General features: G+C 41.0%; 1 protein-coding gene across 1 annotated transcript; it reads right to left on the bottom strand.

The window, feature by feature from the left end:
- Positions 1-8796: 8796 nt before the first annotated feature.
- On the bottom strand, positions 8797-11756 carry LOC102217467 (proteinase-activated receptor 4-like). The gene is given in 3 exon segments (XM_005812294.3): positions 8797-9830; positions 9832-10853; positions 11239-11756. Coding segments are annotated over 3 exon segments (1167 nt in total). The 5' UTR covers positions 11336-11756; the 3' UTR covers positions 8797-9782.
- Between the last annotated feature and the right edge of the window lie 22 nt (positions 11757-11778).

The following is an 11778-nucleotide window of genomic DNA, read 5'->3' as shown; positions in this document are numbered from 1 at the left end:
ACAAAAATATTAATTAATGCTCTGTCCCTACCAATAAAATTAAATTCAATCTTCTCTCCTCCTTTCTTTCTTTCTCTATACATAATCTTCTGTCTTTGATTTCTTTTAAAAAGTCACAAGTTCATATCAGGCTCTGGCGCCACCTGCTGGCCTGCAGCAGGAAAAGCTCGGATAATTCTCTGATGGGAGACACACAAAAAAGGAAACATATATAAATAGAAACAAAATATTAGGGCCATGTCGTTGATGAAGTTAATGATGTTGTTTTTACGTGTTTTTGAACATAAATCCCAGATATTCATCATCACCTCATTAGCAGAAACACCAAATTACAAAGTAGAAAGTAACAGCATTTACATGGCAGAAATCTAATAACGGTTACAAATGATGCGCATGAGTCCAATTAAAAGTATAAAACGTTTGAGATGGACTTCATACTGAGGGATGTAATCCGCTGCTTCCTGCCACTGAGCAAGGCATTAATGACACAGAGAGCAACAGGGATTCAGTCAGAGAGAAACCAGCTGGTTTATTTTAGCCGACGCTTTGCTAGAGCCTCAATATTACAAAACTCTGAGTAAAACCCAAGAAGATCCAGAAAACCCAACCGGCTCAAAGCTTTATTTCGATGTTAGAATCAGTAAACCATTATTTACAGATGATGGGGCTTTATGGGTGAGAGGAGGCAATATTAATAATCTAATAAATAGAATGCAATCAGCAATTAATAGGGTTGAAAGATGGTCACAAGAATGGGGGATTCATTTGTCTGTTGAGAAGAAAAAGGTTAATCCTGCAGTTGATCTTAGATTATATGGGCAAAAATAGAAGCAGGTAAATATCATAAGGTACCTGGACGTATGATGTAAAACTTCCATTTAAGATACATATACAGAAGATTATTGGTAAATGGAAAAAAGGTATTAATATTTTGAGATGTCTGTCAGGGAATGATTGGGGGCATCAAGCACATCTTTGAAAACAATATTTGATGTTTTAATTCGATCTGTGTTGGACTCTGGATGTATTGTTTATAAGTCGGCTGCAAATTCTTTATTAGATTTAGATCGAATCCAAACTAAAGCACTCAGGATATGTTGTGGTGCTTTTAGAAGGTCTCCAATTCCTGCTCTACAGGTGATAACCAGAGAAATGCTACTGGGCTTAAGGATGAAACTGTCAGCAAATTATTGGTTACATTTACAAGGACGAGGAAAAACACCTTCTAACCAGGTATTCAGAGAACGTTGGGAGGCAGCATTACGGGCCTCGATGGTGGATAACAGCTGGACAGATCGCCTGCCTTGGGTTCTGTTGGGCCTGCGTTCGGCTCCAAAAGAGGACCTGCTGTTTTCTTCAGCTGCGTTGGTCCTGGGCCAGCCTTTGAGGGTACCAGGGGAATTTCTTCCGGGTCCAGTGGGTTCAGTTGATTCCCAGGGCAGTAGAACAGTTCTAAATGGGGAATCTAGATCTTTTGCCCCACTGGCAGCACATCACTGCCTTCCTCAGGTGTTTGTGCCAAAGGACCTGATGTCTGCCGAGTATGTACAGTATTTATCCGCCATGACTCACACCGCTCACCACTTCAGCCTCCTTACGATGGTCCATTCAGTGTTTTGGAGACTATTAAGGAAGAATATTTTATAAATTAACTTTGGACAAAAAGTTTGGCTCTCTCTTCCTTAATCTTCCGGTCCTCTCAGCGGGCGGCGTGCAGGCACAAGGAAACAACAACACCGCGTGTTGACGTCACAGAATCACAGAGTTTAATCCCATACAACGCATTAATTAACAACAGAACTGCAGAGGGACAGAGATATACATTTTTACCTTGAGACAGGAAAAATAGAAAAAGAAAAAACAAAGAAAAGGCAAAGACGCGTCTTTGGAGATAGCTGATGCAAAAAAGCAAAATAGTGGCAGCTCTCTGAATTTTTTACTCCTGACACGAAGTCTTATACTAAAGGTGTGTCTTGTCTTTTTAATATATTCACTTAAGGCGTACCTCTAGTTGACCAACTGGAAGCTACCTTGGACACTCAGAGAAACTTAGAAACTCCCCCTAATTTACGCCAAAGATCAGAGACCATTTGCTCTCTGCTAAAAACAAAAGAGCCAACAGCTGCGTCCTGACCCCCTGTGGTTCTACGGTCATTTTGGGTACAGAGAAGCATGAGATAAGATTTCACAGACACCTGTGAAATCCGAGGTCTCTCCCATTATCTCTCCTTACATAAATTCTCAAAGAGACTTACATCCAGTAATTTTGGTTCAATGAAAGGTTATCTTTATAAACCCCAGTTTTGCTCCTCTGCACTCAGCACCTCAAAAGATTGAGTCCTGCCAAAAATAAAATCAACAGAACAAAATAAGGTATAATTCCTGAGCAATTTTCTAATACTACACAAAACATTTTCATTCAAACAATTTCCATTTGATTCCGATCTAGTCACAGATAGTACAATTTTCAAATACATTCATCATTTGCTAGATTAGTAGTTTTAAAATGAGATAATATAATCTTCAGTAAAAACATGGTATTAATACTTAGAAAAATGTCTTAGAAATTAAATGTTAGCGGTTTCAACCTTCTATGTTGTATTAAGTTTCACACAATCCCAGATGTTGGTTTCTGGCAGGCTTTTGATCTGCTGTGAACAGAACAGGCTTCTCTCCCCCAAGCTCCAGTGATTCTGCCCTGCAGGAAATGCTAATTTTATGGCCTCCTGTGCTCTGGCCGCACAGCGGGAGGCCCCATTGAGAGATCTGCATTTGGCCCCTGTTATCTGAATGCTTGGTCATCTGGTTTAATTTTGAATGCTTAACACAAACCTGTTCAAAATAAAGAAATTTGTTCAAAATAAGAGTGTTCAATATACCTCTTACACATGCCGTAAGATTAACTGTATTAAGCACTAAAAATAATCATTTTTCCTCAACAAGACCTAAGGATGTTTTGGTGGAGTGGGGGGTAATCAGGAGAGTATTTTGGTGGACCGTTTGAAGCCAGCTCCTGTGTTACCAGGGACCCAGTTGGCTCAGCCGCCTCGCCGTGGTCGTCTTCCGGGTCGCCCCCTTCCAGCTGGTTTGTCCCCTCAGATGGACAGTTTGGTAGCAGTCAATCTGGCGTCTCTTCCAGTTTCAACCTGTTCCTGTAAAAAGAAGCCGTGGCGGCCAACTGATTAAACTCTCTAGTCGTTACCGTTAAGTATTTCAGTTGTTTTGTTTGTTGCTGCTGTTTAGTTTTTCCTTTGTGTGTTTCCTTTATGTATTTGTGATGTTGTTTCACATGGTGTGTGTTTTTGTGTTTGTGACATTCTTTTCTTTTTTTTTACCCCTCCAGGGGGTCTTTTGTGGCTCTAGTGTCCCTTATATGACAGCAGGCTGACAGGAAACGGGGAAGACATGCGGCAAACATCGGCCGCGTCGAGGACTCAAGGCCTCCAAATACGGGTCGCGCTAACCGCTACGCCACCATGGCACGCCCCTTGTTTGCGACATTCTGTGTGTTCAGGGGGGCCTGTGTGGAGGATACAATGTATATGTTTCACACATGAATGTATGCTTTTATTGTGAAGGGGAGAAGGTGAGGTGAGAAGACACCAACCGTTTTACTTCATCCTGTTTTTGGTTTGGATTGGAAGACGTTGAGAATAAAATAAGACTCAAATTACTTTTTCGTCTTTTTCTGCTGACTTCCACATTATCACTAACAACAAACTAACCCATGATATTTCTATGAACTTGGATCTCCTGGTAAATAATTTATTTAGCTTCTGTAAACCCAAATTCATGCTGGAGTTGCAGGTTAATGTTGAGTGGTTGCTGGATTCAGGTCAACGATCTACAGAAACCACATGGTTGGAGTCGGACATGAACCTCAGTCACAGCTGTCTGTCTGTATGGCTGGGTGGGTTACATTTAATTCATTTAGCTCTTGTTTCTAGCATGAAAGTCCCACTGAATAAACATTATATTTTCTGTGCGTGACTCTGCACTGAGCTAGCTGCTAACAACATTAGCGCCATGCTAATGTGACCCATGTGGATCTGGTGGCTTCTCTTGGTGTGGCAACGAATGACAAGGAGCTCAGTGGCTTCAGCCGTTTTTCTTTAATTCTCCATCTGCGTTTGACACAGTGAGCATCGAGGCAAAGTCAGTCTCTGGCATAAAACACATAGTGAACTAAACATTTCTACAACAAGCCAAAAATTATATTATAGCAGAACAATGTGATTACACATTAAACATATTTCAATAATATGCGAAAACGAAAACCATAAACATATTTTTTATAAAATATGACTGCTATGTCATAAATAATATTTATTGAATAAATAATATTCACCTCGTCAGTGATCCTCATAGTTGTGAGGATTACCCATAATACCCCGCTCTTTCTAGGGTGAATGCAATACAACGTTTTACCAGCAGATGGTGCATTTTAGCAGGATTTAACCTGAACTATTTTAACTATTTTACTAGGGCATAAAAATAATATATCTTACCTTACATATGAATGCTTGTCTTTCTAAATAACTGTCCAATAAAACATCTGAGAATACAATTTAAATGATGCGATTGTTTCCTGTTAAAAGTGGCTGCAGACTGTGGCGTTGTTAGTTTCTGCACCTCCTGTTTTTAGCCGTAGATTGTTGGTCCAAAATGAACTCCCTTCGAAACAAAAATAACGTTTATCTGTCTCTCTGTTAGAACGGTTGGAACAACGGTACGACTCCGACTTCAGGCATTTTGATGCTGGATCAACAGAAGTTAAGGCTGCATTTACTTCCTGCCCTCCATCTGCATTGGGTGATACCGGTACTCTGCATCCAGAACCAGAACCAAACGAGGAGAAGCAGCATTCAGCTTCTACGCACCACAAATCTGGAACAAACTCCCAGAAAACTTTACAACAGCTGAAACACTGACTTCTTTTAAATCTCGACTAAAAACCACCTGGTTAGAGTTTTATTTGAAATGTAATTAATTACAAATTTAACGATGGAACTCGACTTAATGTTGTTTTATTGTTGATTTTATGATGATTGACTTTGTGTTTCTGTGTTTGTTATGATGTAAAGCTCTTTGAAATGCCTTGCTGCTGAAATGTACTATACAGATACAAATTGATTGATTGATTGATTGATTGATTGATTGATTGATTGATTGATTGATTGATTGATTGATTGATTGATTGATTGATTGATTGATGCTACGCCATCTGAAACCCAGAAATAACATCTTGTTGTCAGTTTATATTCATATATAGTATTATATTCATATTAAGTCATGTTAATTCTGAAATAATCACACATCCAATATTTTACTGCTAACTTTGTCTAAAAATTAGTTACTCTAGAAACTGTTTTATTTCATCACAATGAGATGAAGAAGCTGCAACATGAGCTTTTTAAAGTGTAAAGTCAATGTGAGCAACACATTCAGACCACTTAACATGTATATTATATTATATTATATTATATTATATTATATTACATTATATTATATTATATTATATTATATTATATTATATTATATTATACTATATTATATTATATTATATTATATTATATTATATTATATTATATTATATTATATTATATTATATTATATTATATTATATTATATTATATTATATTATATTATATTATATTATATTATATTATATTATATTAGTGCTAGAAAGGTGAGGAAGCTCAGGTCAGGTCTTCAGTTAGTTTATTGAAATATGCATTAACATGTTATTACTTCCTAAATAAACTAAACTATTTTATTACGATAAATGAAGAGATTGATGATCCAGGTGGAGCTTCAGGATGTAAAGACATAAATATGATATTAGAACCAGAAAGGACAACAGGTGAGGACAGATGTCAGGTTGATTTTTTTTCCAATATTTGTGTTATTATTTCTACAGTATTTATAAGAGTAATGTTAGGAAACATGAACAGGAGAGGTTTTAAAATAAACAAGTGAAAACTTTTACAGTAAGAAATGGATTCTGCAGTAAATAGAGTTGAGATGTATAATAATGTAAACATCTGAAAATCAGTTGTTAAGATTCTGTTTGATGAAACAGTTTATGTTTAGTTAGTTCAGATTCTGATTCTGCACATCAATGAAGAGTCTGTAAAGACATGAGTCCATGCAGGAACATCAGAGAGGCAGAGACACAAACAGAACTGTAGATATTGTAATGAAATGTTTGTGGCTGAAAATGACAGGAGAGAAAAACATTTAGTTTGTGTTTTTCAGCCTTTTGAGAGCCGTGGCTCCTGTTTGACTGGAAAGTGAAACATGAAGCTGAATGCAGGTCTGGACAGAGAGACGGAGTTATGAGAGAGGAGCTGTTAGAGCTGAAAAGCATCATTTTAATTATGTTTGTGGCCAAACTGTTGCACTGATGTAGAGAGCTGTTCAAGAAGAACCAAACTTATTTTGAGACTTTGTTTTTGTTGGTCAAACTGCTGAACTGAGTTCAAACCTGCTGAGACCCATTTACTCTGTTTGTTACTTTACAAGAGGCAGAATCAGGTCAATTTCCAGTCAACTGATATCAACGCATTTTTGACCAATAATCAAATGTATTTCGACCAATAAAATCTATCAGAATCTGGTAGCTTGTGTGCTAGCAGAGTATTTATCTGGCTGGTTGTGAGGCAAACCATAAAGTTTAGTGTTCATCCTGGAATGATGCTGATTAAAGACGGGAGCCATTTTGTTCAAGAGGAAATGAAGACGATGTTTTTTTGGGCAGTTTGCCACCTTGAGATCATAAGACATAAACACACATATGATATATATTCTAGTTAATTTATGAGCAGCGACGGCATAGTTACTTTGAAAAGTAATTTGATTACTCAATGAAAAATCCATCAGTTAGAAAATGTGCATCTTTCTTTAGCCTCCATGGTTTGTCGCTGGTGTTAAACCAAACGTAACTCCCCAAGGAAAGAGAAGAAAGCAACAATGTGTGTTTACTAAAAACATTACAAATATTAACACACAGTGACTTGGATACATAACTTTAATCTGATTATTGGATTGTAAATAGGAACACGTTACATTACACGTTACAAGGGGTCAGAGTAGAGTAACGCGTTGATGACGTCACTGTTGGACATTTCTGCTCCGACTCTTCACTGTCAGGTTTCCGTTGTGTGTCCTCCGATGAGAAACTCGTTGCGTCGCCTTGGTTACACAAACTTTGACACCATGTTCATTTTTATACATACGTTTTTGTGCGTACGCTGCTTTCTACATGAGGTCAGGTCTCTGAACGGATGTCTCTGTGTCTTCACAGATAAAGTTCAGTTGGACCAGGATTGTTCCAGAGACGGCACCACAGTGAAGGTCTCAGGTAAATAAAACCCGATTGGTCTCTAATGCAAATGTTTTCTGTGGCAGACGGAGAAATGGCGGACATGTTTTAAAGAATGTAGGGTTCCTGTTGGTTCCTGTTGGTTCTGTTAAAGCTGCTGTGTGACTGATGACTGCAGCTTCCTGTCTCCATCAGATATGGACGAACTTCCTGACTCGGCGGGTCTTCGTCTTCCTCATCAGTCAGAGCAGAAACTGTTGGGACAAAGGGACGAACCGCGGAGTTCATTCATCTTCACTTTGTGAAGTTTGATCTGTAACCGAATGTCTGCTGATCAGAATCAGAACCGCTTCATGTTCTGATGCAGTGAAACAGAACCGGTCCATGTCAACAAACTTCTTCCAACCGTCCGGTTCTGAGAGGAAACACCGTTTGTTCTGGGTTTCATTCAAGAACGGGTGATTCTTGAATGCTGCTGTTATTTCAGTTTAACAAACAGAAACGTAACCCGGAGCGTACGGTCCTGAACCCGACTCATAACCACAGCAACACGCAGCATCCCATGATGCACCGGGCCTAAAGCAGCGGCTCAGGCAGGACTTTTTATTTTCAATAACTTTCTTATACAAACATAAACACATCTCCACCTTTGTCACATCTTATTTATTTAACAGGTTCTCTAGTTCTGTAGAATATGATGGAGGAAAACAGAAATATATTTACCTCAGACAAACATCATGAACAGAAGCCAATAACATCCATGAATATATAAATCCACAATAATTACAGTGAAAGGAACAACAGTAATACAATAATAACACTGTACTGTGAAAGTACAGTGTTATGCAATATTATTATGTCATCAAAGTAAATAATAATAATAATACAAAATATTATTATTTTTATTCGTAAAAATGATCATGTTTATAATAATGCTTAATTTCTACTCTCTTTGGGAAAGTTTTGACTAGATTTAACTGTTTAACCCTCCGGCAGAATTAGGTCATGTTCAGGCAGAGCGGCAGACGCCACGGTCAGCCAGCCGGCTGACCCGTCAGCTCTTCAGGTAGCGAAACCACAAGAACAAACCAAAAGCTGTTAAAGCAGCGACCCGCCAGAACCGCGCGGAGGACGGGTCAAACGCCGGTTATTCATTTTTAGCTAGCTCCACTGCACAGTCTCAGTTAGCTTACAGAAAGAGCGGAAAATAAACTAAAGTAAAGTGACCAATAGGAGTTAGGGTCAAGGGCGTAAATCCCATCTCATTATTGGGGGAACATCAACAGGAACATTTAAGACCAATTCTGGCAAAGTTCCAGTGAAATGTAACGTAAAATCTAGTTTAAAAAGTTTTAAACTACATTCAAGCTGCAGGACCAAAAATGACTAATAAAGCACATCAAACATGTTTTATTAAACTGCCTGCAGAGAAATGAAACTAAAATTCAAATGTTGCTTAGATACAAGTTTTGTTCAGTCTGATCTAATTTCTGCTACACCTTTACAAACATTTAAGGCTCTAAATAAAAAAGCTTTAATGATTAACTGCTCTTAATAAAGTTCATCATAAACATTGATTTATTGAATGGTTCTCAATACAAGTTATGGGCTATTTAAATTTGTTAAGTTGCTTTATTTATAAGCGTTTTTTTAGTTTGTCATGTCCTGGATGGCTGAGAACTGATAATTAGATAGAAATGAATATCTGGGGAATATCATAATTTAAACGTAACATTTAAAGCACCAGGGTTTATATAGAAAAATATTTTGATTTTATTTTGTGGTTTTAAAGGCTCTACATTGAAGACAGTGAGAAATAAAAACATAACTTTAGTTTTTTCTATCTGTTCTGGGCTCCAACTCTGAGCTGCTTCACTTCCTCAGACCCTCCTCCAGTTTCAAACTCTTCTGATTAACTAAAAGTTAAAGAGCTAAATATGAATGAGATGTTTGCTGCCTTTGACAAAAAAGGTCAAAGGTTAAATCTATGAAAGCAGTGTAGCAGTTTTGCTAATAAGGCAGCTTATGATGATTCAGTCAAAGTAATGAAATAACAAACTGCAGAATGATTTTTATTGTTCATGAGTTTCTTCTTATTGAGCAGTGAAAGTAAATAAAATGTTTATATGTCTTTTGCTTGAAGTATTTACTGACTGGAGGGTTTTTATTTGTGCTGCAGAGCCACAGCTAGCAGCTAACAGCTAGCTAGCAGCTAACAGCTAGCTCCTCCCTCCAGCGGCTCTAACGGAGCCGGTACCATTCAGCTGTTGCTCCTCCCACACTTTGGACTGAACCATTGTTGTAATAATGGGGGGGGGGGACTAAAAATTAATTATTATTTTTTTCTGAGATAAATGGCAGATTTTTTTTGTTCTTTGTTTCTTTTGCCTTTTCATATCGATATTTCTTTTACTTGAAGGAGAATCTGGAGGCCCAGCGGTCCGGCATCAGCTGACCGTCATGTCATCATGTTGACCTCTGGCTGCTGGGTCAGGCGTCCCTTGTAGACTTGTCATGGTCAGCAGAGTGACCTTTGACCTCTGTCCCGCTGACGAGGAGGTGCGTGTCCCCCGAGAGGACGGTTTGTCCTCCATGTCAGGGATGCAGCACAGAGCATTCCTGGTTCTTTCTCTGCAATCTCTGGAGACAAAGTAGAAGACGAAGGGGTGGAAGCAGCTGTTGAAGGTGCTGAAGGCCAGGCTGGTCATGTAGTGGACGTACAGGTCCTCACCGTCCGGCCAGCTGTCGCTGTAGGTCAGGATCAGGAGGACGTTACAGGGCAGCAGGAACGCCACGAACATCAGTATCATCAGAAGCGTCACCTCGATGGCGTGACAGTACTTCCTGCCTTCAGCCAGCAGGGTGCGCAGTACGGCGCCATGGCAGAACATCACGACGATGAAGGGCACCAGGAAGCAGGTGGTGAACAGCGTGGCGAAGTACGGCAGGAAGTAGTTCTCCTGCACGCTCTCGGGCAGCGCGTCGTGGCAGGTGGTGATGTTGGGGTCGTCCAGAGGGTAAGTCTGCCGGGACAGCAGCAAAGGCAACATGGCGGCCAGCATCACCATCCACACCGCGGCCGTCAGGCCCAGAGACCACCGCCGGCTGCGCAATCTCTTCGCGCCAAATGGGTGAACCACAGCCACGTACCGGTCCACAGCCACGAAGGCCAGGGACCAGACCGAACTGTACATGTTCCCGTAAAGCATCGCCATGACGATCCGGCAGAGAGGCTCCCCCAGCTCCCAGTGGTTCCCCCGGAAGTGGTAGACGATCCGAAACGGCAGAACCAGGAACAGCAAGCAGTCTATCACAGTGAGGTTAATGAGCAGCGCAGTCGACGGCCGACGTTTGGTCCGGAACACGAGAATCCAGAGAGCCAACAGGTTGGTGGGCAGACCGATGCAGAAGGTCAACAGGTAGATGATCGGCAGCAGCAGGTTGGTGGTCAAACCCTGGATCTCCTTCACCTGCTTCTCCTTTAGGGTGGTCAGGTTACACCTGGTGGTCACCCGGAAGGCTCGTAGACCTGCACAGACCAGAACACACACCAGTTGAAAAGCTTTAACTGGTTTTCTTGACGACGTTCCATCTCAGCAAACGCTGCTCTGTCATAATTTGCTGCTCTGTCATAATTTGCTGCTTTGTCATAATTTGCTGGTAAAATCATTGAAGCGTTTGAAGGTCGGGCGGTCAGATACTGTAAACATTTGTTGTTTACAGAAACCAGAATCAAACCTCAGAGTTTCTGGCTGAAGCCTCTACAGCTGTGGAAGCTTCCTGCTATCAGCTTTTCAAACTCAGAAATGAGTCCAGATGTTTTACTTCAGCTTCCCATCAACTGCAAAAATAATCGTAGAGTCGGTTTGAAGTGTCCAGCTGTCCGGCAGTGCAGAGGACAGCAGCAGACTTACGGTAGGACATGCCGCACTCGGTGTCCGGAGGCAGAGAGACGCTGCAGAGGGACGGCAGGACGGACACCAACAGCAGAGTCCCAACGAGACGCTTCATGGTTCTGCTGCAGACCCCTCCTCCCCTGAGAGCTACCGGACCAGAACCGGTCCCAGAAACCACCAGAACCCGACGGGGAAGCAGCTGATTCAGTGTGAGAACTGGCAGCAGTCTGATCCGATCCAGCCAACCCGCCCGGGACCAGAACCGCCCACTCTGCTGATGTTCTCCAGATGTGACTGTGTGTGTGTGTCTCTGTGAGGACCGCTCTGAGTCCAGCCGTTCCCTCTGATCCACACGTATTGCCACAGCTGTGAAGGACTCGGGTCAGAACGGGTTAGCAGCCCAGCTCAGACGGACCGGACCTGGTTCTGTTGGCTTTTCTCCTCCCTGGTTCTGCTCTGACGGTCCTGGTAGAGACAGCAGCCAGTAACATGTGAGGGCTGGCCCAGTTCCCCTTACTCACTCAACAGGAAGTCGCCTCACTCTAGCCCCGCCCCCAG

Source organism: Xiphophorus maculatus, chromosome 23 (genome assembly GCF_002775205.1).
Source record: "Xiphophorus maculatus strain JP 163 A chromosome 23, X_maculatus-5.0-male, whole genome shotgun sequence".
In the NCBI taxonomy this organism is placed as follows: Eukaryota; Metazoa; Chordata; class Actinopteri; order Cyprinodontiformes; family Poeciliidae; genus Xiphophorus; species Xiphophorus maculatus.
This window is presented reverse-complemented; position numbering and strand designations above follow the sequence as displayed.